We start from the raw sequence: 8,810 nt of genomic DNA, 5'->3' as shown, positions 1-8,810 counted from the left end.
CGTGACTGTAATCGGGGCTGTAGCTGCAGCCGCCTCCAGAGCTCCGCGGGGTCTGGGGATCAGCCTCCCACTGGCGCGGTTCGGTTCCTCCTGTTGCCTTCACTGAGGATGAGTTCCTGCGCGGCCGTGTGTCCCCTGCGAGGAGACCGCCGGCGCACTTTCATCTAGCGACTGGTGAGGGAGGGCTCGGCGCGGCCGGACCGTGCGGAGCGGGCCGAGGCGACGGTGTGCCTTCAGCCCGGGGCGGGGGGTGGATGGGACAGTATTCACTTTCCAGAGGGTGCGGGTGACCGCGGACTCCAGTGTCGCGGGTGGGCCGCGTGGAGGGAACCCAGTTGCGCCGGCGCTGCCGGGCTTCGCGCGAGGCGTCGCGGGGCGGTTGGAGAGTCACGGGTCCTTGCAGCCGCCTTCACGCCACATCCCTCAGCTAATGAATGGTCTGTTCACGCCACGAGCTACGTTGCGGACCTGCCTGATACGCCCTCCAACGCTGTTACGTTGCTAGTTTTCAGATAGTTGTTCGGAGTCCCTTTCCTTCCAGCCTGGAATTTGAAGTCGTGCCTCCAGATGTTATCCCCTTCGTAGGGTCACACAGTTTTACTCCATTCTGGGGATACTGTGAAATTTAGTATGAATTGACTGTGTGAAAAGGAACCGTTTTTTTGGCGGGGGGGAGTTATGGAGGACACAGGATAGAGGCCTTTTGTTCTTGTATCAGGTTGTCAGGTTCCAAAAAAGTTTTACTTCAGCAGGGAAATAGATAACCCTGGACATCCCTGACTCCTGTTTTCCGACGTAGTTCATAAAACTTCGTGTGTGAACCAGACAGGATATTTTTCTGGAAGCAGATTGATGTAGCACCTTTTTTTTTTTTCCCCATGCCTCGAAGTAGGGTATTTGAAAAATCGAAATTTATCATAAAACTGAAAGAATGTGACTTTTATGAGTGGTAGTGCATCTCTGCCCGTGGTGTGTAAATTCACATCCTTGCATAGCCCCTTGTTGATATTTTCACTCCTTTTTTTATTTTGAATTCCTTGATTTTTATTGGTTTTAGAAACTGATATAAAGGTAGATGAGGGCAGAAAGAACTGTTTTTCTAAAAATAATTCTATTACAGATATTTGCAGAAACTAGTCAAAACAGAGTTTACTTCAATAAATTAAAAAAATAGATCTTTCATTATTTAAAAATTTCTTTAAAAACTTGTATTGAGGGATTTCAGTATGCCAAATTCTACGTGAGGAACTTAATTACATTTTTAACCTTCATTGTGCTTTGAGACCAAAAAGTTCAACAGACCACAAATGAATGCAATTATTATATAACGGAGCTCCGAGTTACTTGGTTAATTATTATAAATTGTATCAAAGTTAGTGTATTTTCCTGAATATGGCAGTAATTCATTGCCACATCTAGAGATGTGCTTGCACCCTAAAATTTTGGGAGTTTTCTGTTTTGAAACTGTGTTTTGCACTGATAGAGTACTGAATTAGTTATCTCTTGTACGCAGAGGATATTTGAGAAAACATTAGAATGAAATACAGTATTGATAAAGCTAAATTATTAATTTCCTAACATAGTAAGGGCTTGTGTTTTAAAATTAGGTGAACTATATTCTTCTGGTCATACAGAAAGAATTAAAAAAAAATTAAATTCTTTCCTTATGAGCCACTATAATTTGTATCTTTGTAACAGTTAATATAGATGGAAGTTGATGGAGAAGATATTTTGGTTTTAGGGAGCTCTTTAAAAAAAATAAACCTACTTAGTGAATACATATTATATATTTGTGAGAAATATGAAGTATGGCATTCTCCTCCCCTTTCTTAAGGAGCTTAAAATCTTTATGTGTAGGAAAAGTGTACTATAAGGCAGGTTATTATCATTTTGCAGATGTAGAAATTGAGGATTAGGGAGATTAAGTTACTTGGCCACAGGTTTAGATTGTAGGAACCCAATTCTATGACTACAAATAAGGGTAATTTTTTCTACTATACTTTTCTACTTTTCACTGAAGGTTTCCTAACTGCATTTTAAGAGAGTATTTTGGGTAGTATAGGTAGAATCTAGAGTAATCTTTACATAAAGCTGCTTAAATTTTACACCAATGTATTTCCTCATTGTAAAATGAAGCTAAACATATCTACATGGGCATTAATGAAGCTGAAAAGAGAATTAAATTAGTTGAATTATGTAAAGCACTATGCTTATTCATATGAAAGATGGTAGATGCTATTATATGTTTGTAAGCCGTGGACAATTGGCTTTCTGCGATGAAAAACGTCCAGTATGTATTAGATGTTTTGCCTTGTAAAGGTTTGGGTGAAAATCATTCCAAACAGAAAGGACCTACTAATAGTTATGCCATTTTCTGACCTGTATACCCATATGTCTCTTTCTCCCTTTTTTTTTTTTTTTTTTTAATTGGGGAACAGTGTGTTTTTCCAGGACCCATCAGCTTCATGTCAAGTTGTTTTCAATCTAGTTGTGAGGGGCGCGGTTCAGCTCCAAGTCAATCTAGTTATGGAGAGTGCAGCTCACTGCCCCATGTGGGAATTGAACCAGCTACCTTGGTGTTATGCGCCCTGTGCTCTAACCACTGAGCCAACTGGCCTGCTACCCACTGGTGGCTCAGCTCCAAGCTCAAGCCGTTGTTTTCAATCTAGTTGTGGAGGGTGCAGCTCACTGGCCCATGTGGGAATCGAACCGTGACATTGGTGTTATGAGCGCTGTGCTCTAACCGCTGAGCAAAACGGCTGCCCCCCTTTCCTCCTTTTTTTTGGTTAACATTTGTTAGGAATGAATTGTCTTATTTTTTTCAGAACAACTCAGGAGATAAATAGTTGTTATCTCTTTACAAGTGAGATCATGGAAGCTTAGAAAGTTACAGTATACCTCGGTTTTTGAACATCTCTGTTGAACATTTTGGTTTGTGAACGCTGTAAACCCAGAAGTAAGTGCTTCAGTTTTCGAACACGCCTTAGAAGTCGAACATGTCATGTGGCTTCCGCTTAGTGCAAGATCCTGAGGCTTAGCTGTCGGCTGTTTTCGAACTTTTCAGGCCTTGAATAGTTTTCGGAACGGATTATGTTTGAAAACCGAGGTACCTGTATAACGTGCCCAGGGTCGTTTAGCTAGCTAGTTAGTGGTGTACCTGGGCTACTAGCTCAGGTGTTCTGAATTCAGCATGAACTTTATATGCTACATGGTCATCATCTGCCATCCTCTTCCTGAGGTAATGCTACTATTCTTAGCACACGAAATACAGGCATATTTTATTTTATTGCATTTCACAGATGTAGTGTCTTTTTTATAAATTGAAGGCGAGAGCTCTCACTAGCAAAAAGATTAGGACTTGCTTTTGTGGTGGTCTGGAACCGAACCTGCAATCTCCAAGGTGTGTCTACATAGATATTGGTTCAGTTTGGTTGGATATGCCGGAGAGTGACATGATCAGATTTGTGTTTTTGGAAAATAACACTTAACCAAGGATAAGTAGGATTGTGAGCCATTGTTTAGGGGTCAACCTCCACTGGCGAACACCTTTGTGGTGGACCAGCCTTCAAGGGTGAACAATTGCCTGTAGCTAGCTACACCCCTCCAACTCAGTTTCCCATCAACACTTCATATTCATCACATATAAAACAGAAATTTTCAACTTTAATTTTTATTTGTTCCTTTGTTAAGTTTGTTTTTCTGATTTCCAAAGTATTCACCCCATATTCTTATTGGTTGCCTTACCTGTAATCAAGCCAGAAACCTGGGAGTTATCACCACCCCTTGTCAATTCAAGATCCTAAATGTATCTCTGAAATGCACACTTTGTTTATCTCTAAAAAAGGCACATGATGCTGTTCATAATGTAGTTCATCCTTGTGTATGTATTATGCCTTATTCATTTCTGTCTTCTGAATTACTTGGAATTTTCAGAATGGACCAAGATTATTCTAGTGTTTTCGTATTTACTGTTTCCTCAGCCTCAAATGCTTACTCACCCTGAATTTATCAGGCAAACATGTACTCACCTTAAGTCTTACTGTATACATCTCCTGAGGGAAATCTTCCCTGGATTCCTCTTGTTCATTCCCCATTCCTGTGTGTCACTTGTTTTATCTTTACCATAGGTTTATAGTCATATTTTTTATTACTTGCTTAAAAAAAATGAGTCTCTTTTGCAAAACTGCAACCCTTTGATGCTAGAGACCATGTAATAGATAATAAATTTTGTTCAATCAGTTCAGTTGTTAAATGAGCTATACTTTCACTTAAATATTTATCTGTGAACCTGTACTTACTAACTATTCTATGTAAAATATTAAAGTCCTATTTATTTTTGTATTCCTAGTACCTTGTGACCTATTGTAGGTGCTTTGCAGAAGCAGTGTAGTGTTGTAGAGATCGCTTGGAGTTGACTGTTAAACAGATCTGTATTTGAATTCTAACTCTTACTGGTGGTATGATTTGGGTGGCTTAATCTCTGCGGTGTGAAATAACCACTATGTATTAGATGCTTAATAAATGTTGATTTCCTTTGTTTTCTTTGCCTTCAATATGCATTTGTTGAATGCGTAAATAAGATTTACACTAAACATTGGAAATACTGGTCTGGAATTTAGGACAGACATGAGGGCAGGAGACAGATTTGGGGATTTTAAACATGTAGGTTAAAATCAACACGAGAGATTGAAATCATCCAGGGAGAATATGAGGTAGAGAGTAAAAGAAGAATGAAGATGGAACATTGAGAGAAGCCTAGAATTTGAAGGTCAGGGGAAGGTCAGAAGAAGTGACAAGAGAGAGGATCATCCCTTTCTAAAAGACTCCTTAGGAAAATGAGGTGTTGATGACTCAAAAATGGGGAAGTCAAATAAGATAAGATGTGAAAGTATCCAAAAGTATTTGGCAATTTGGAGGTCATGCGTAGTTTCATGGGAAAGTACGCATGGAAAGCAGGTGATGGAGAAACTGAAGATTAAACATGAACTTTGGAATTAAAACGTGCTACCTTTTCATTATTGAAGAAATAATAGTAATAAACACTAATGTTTCTTGAATGCATATTTGGTGCCAGGTACCATGCTAAGCAGTTTTATTTATTATTACAGTAACTCTGTGAGATTAGTGGTATTGTCTCCTTTTTCTGATGAGGAAATAAGTAAGGGCTTGGAGAGTTTACGTAATTTTCACAGTTACGTAATTTTCACAGTTACGTAATTGGTAGCAGCCAGCATTGCTATATTTGTATCCAAATATGTAGGGCTCTCATAAATGATAGCTCTTAGTCACGTCCATATTAATGTTTGTAGTATTCTCTATGTGCTTCTCTCTCTATATATATGTATTTTATTATGGTATCACTTTTATATTTAATATTCCTTTTATTTTCCCTTTCAATGTTTAAATTATGTAGTAACAAATTAGGGAGATCTTGCCTGTTGTATCTTAATTCTTTCATATAGGGTTTGAGTGATTCACCAATAAGTAGTTCCTTTCAGGTATTGTGAAGACTGAAAATATAACGATGGCAAAATTTTAGAGCCTCAACAGAATGAAATTAACTATATTTGAATTTTGCCATATATCATGTTCCAGTTTTAACAGTTTAAACTACTTGAGGCTTTGGTACATTTTTCTTTATGTCATCTAAGTACCACACTCTTTGTTTGTGGTTCAAATCAACACTCAAAATAAATTAAAATTAAAAAAAATATTTTGGGGAATATAAGTATAATAGTTTGATACCTTGGAGAAGAGAATATAGTTAGAAATTCTGGTAAAAAGCTTTGAAAATCTAGGCATTATAAATGAATTGACTACTCATTTAAAATCCAGAGAACAGAAATACTGAAAGGAGAAGATAAATAATTAGAGGAGATGATAAATAAAGAAATGATGAGAAATGCTCAGTGTAAAGTAGTCCACTCTAGATATATAAAATTTCCAATGTACTGGTGGTTAGTGTTCTAACAGGTTGTGAAGAAACTGAAGAATAGTAGTTTATCAAATAGTTGACAAATGATATTCATTTCTCCAGGTCTGAATGGAACAAAGCAGATAGAGTAGCATATTGGAAAAAAGGAAGGTAGAGGCTCATGTATGATGGTTGAGTTTTCTATACTTTCCAATGGCCTCTCTAGTCATTATACCGGGGGTTCCAAAAAAATGTATACACATCACGTGTATTCATCTTTTTTTATTGGTATATATTGAGTATTACAATTTTAATACAGTTTTTTCCTTAAAATGTTTATACATTTTTTGGCACCCTCTGTATTAGCATTTATTTATATTTTTTACACATTTATTTTTGAATAGGTGTACATGCATGTGGTAAAGCATTAAAAAGGGGTTCACAGTAAAAAGTAAGTCTGCCTTCCATTTCTGTCTCCAACCATTGGTGCCCTTCCCTGGAGCAACCACTATTCACCATTTTTGGTGTATTTTTCTAGACCTCTTTCATGCATATTCAAGTATAAACATGTACATACATACACATTTTTCTCACAAATGATATTAGAAATGCATTCCATTTGAAAAGACATTTTACAATATCTTGCAGATTATTTTATATCAAATTATATAGCTGATTCATTCTTTCTGATACATAAATTATATTCTGTTGCATGAGCATACCATAATTCTTTTAACTATTTAGTTTTTCCCATGTTTTATTATTTCAAACAATGATGCAGTGAATGTTCTTGTACTTAGGCCATTTCATACATGGATATATTTTTACAGGATAAATTTCTAGGAGTAAAATTGTTTGGGACAGAAGGAAAATGTATTTGACATTTTGATAAATATTAAATTACTCTACATAGAAGTGATACTAATTTATACTTTCATCAGCAATCGTGTAGAGTTCTTGTTTCCTCATAACTGTATCAATACATAGCAATATCAACTTTTTTAATCTTTACCATTCTGATAGGTACAAAATGGCATCTCATAGTTTTAATTGGTATTTCTTTTGTATGAGGTGAACCTCTTTAAAAATGCATTTAAGTTTTTTTTCTTTTTTTGAAAAATGTAAGTCTTTGACTTTTATTCTGTTGGTCTCATGATGATTTGTAGAGACTATATAAAGGAAGATTTTTGCTGTTTTTTTGTCTTTAAAAGTTTTTGATGTAGGTTTTAAACTGATTGAATTTATTACTCTCTTGTTTATAACTTAGATTTCAGATCATACTTACACAGTCCTTTTGTGCTTTGAGATTATGTAAAAGAGTCTCCTGTGTTTTCATCTAGAGCTTTTGTGATGTCATTTTTTTATGTTTGTCTTTGAGCCATCTAGAATTTATATTGGTTTAAGGTATAAACTAAGTATTTAAAGTTATTTTTTTCTGTATAGCTCTCCAGTTGTTTTGATACATGTTCTTTAATTATCATTTCCTATATTGAAGGATCTTCTGGGCAGAGAGAATGTTAGTTAGCATCGTACCTGGGACTTAGTAAAAATCAAATCATGAGAGTGTTGGTTATTGTGGGTGGGTGGTGGTGGTACAGATTTAAGAGGTAAAGGTTTGTGATGAGGTTCCTATAAAGATGGTGGATTTAAGTGTGTGTGTAACTTGTAGGGACATAACCAGTAGAGGGTAAATATGCAGGCAAGAAAGAATGAAAGTTCTGGAAGGAAAGAGGTGGATTCCAGAGTACAGACACAGAGGTTAACCTTAAATATGAGACTGGAAAAAAGGTCAGAATGACTGTTGTCGATATAGAACACTATAAATGTGAAGGTGAAAGTTGATAGACTCTTCCTTTTTTTTTTTGAAATAGGAATTAGGGGTATTTAAATATTGAGGTAGTTGCACAGTAAAGTACTTGAGGATAGCGAGAGATAAATTTTGTATTTTCACTTAAACTTCCTTTCCTCTTCTCTTATAGGTCACCCTTGCAATTATGGATATTTAAAAGGATCAGACAGTGTGGAGGGGGAGGTCCCCTCCTCACTCCCCCTTGGTGCTTGACTCCAGGAATAATTTATAAACTGCACAGTTGTGTTTTTTTTTTTAAATAAAGAACTTGTATTTGAGATAAACTTTATAGAGCTGTTTATAATTTTTTGATTTAAGTGCCAAAATAAATTATACAAAGATTTATAGTTTTATACTTTTGCTGTGAGGATTTAAGTTACAATCCTAAACAGGCCATTTATTCTCTATAACTCTTTCTGAAAGCATCTTTGTATCCTGGCTTTTTCATTTTTTAAAATTAGTCTTGTATGACTATTCTGAAGAAGTAAGCAGTATAAAAAAAAAAAAAAAAATTAGGATGAATTCTTCCATCCCTGACTGCACATCCAAGTGTCGATCCCTGCAGCATGCTTTGGATATCCTTTCTGTGGTGACCAAGGGAAGTGAAAACCAGATTAAGGCCTTTCTCTCCAGTCATTGTTACAATGCTGTAACTATCAAGGATGCCTTTGGCAGAAATGCCCTCCACCTCGTTTCCTCCTGTGGGAAGAAAGGAGTGTTAGAATGGCTTATTGAGAAAGGAGTGGATCCATTGGTGAAAGACATGGAGTCAGGATGGACAGCTTTGCACAGAAGCATATTTTATGGACATATTGATTGTGTTTGGTCTCTACTGAAGGTAAGTGTCATTTGTTTATTTAAAACTGTTGGGTCTGGCATATATTTTTCTTAATCTTTTTCATATATGCAACATACTTTCCAAAAAAATTTTGAGTTTGTTTTTATTAATTGTTACTTTTATTGCTGTAATTCATCTTTAGAATTCAAATCCCATATATATTTTTTATTTAAAGTTCTTATGATGTAAAATTTTAAACATATACCAAA

At 36.2% G+C, this 8,810-nt stretch overlaps 1 protein-coding gene across 3 annotated transcripts in view; it reads left to right on the top strand.

Annotated features, from left to right (window-relative positions):
• Position 1: 1 nt before the first annotated feature.
• IBTK (inhibitor of Bruton tyrosine kinase) overlaps positions 2-8,810 on the top strand; it is a 102,593-nt gene continuing 93,784 nt past the window's right edge. For all 3 annotated transcript variants that reach the window (XM_074333227.1, XM_019729561.2, XM_019729560.2), the window contains exons 1-2: positions 2-174; positions 7,894-8,601. In XM_074333227.1, coding sequence (XP_074189328.1) covers positions 8,281-8,601 — 321 coding nt within the window. In that variant the 5' untranslated portion in view covers positions 2-174; positions 7,894-8,280. The remainder of the gene's footprint in view (positions 175-7,893; positions 8,602-8,810) is intronic.

The sequence above is a fragment of the Rhinolophus sinicus genome, linkage group LG05 (genome assembly GCF_036562045.2).
Source record: "Rhinolophus sinicus isolate RSC01 linkage group LG05, ASM3656204v1, whole genome shotgun sequence".
Taxonomy (NCBI): Eukaryota; Metazoa; Chordata; class Mammalia; order Chiroptera; family Rhinolophidae; genus Rhinolophus; species Rhinolophus sinicus.
This window is presented reverse-complemented; position numbering and strand designations above follow the sequence as displayed.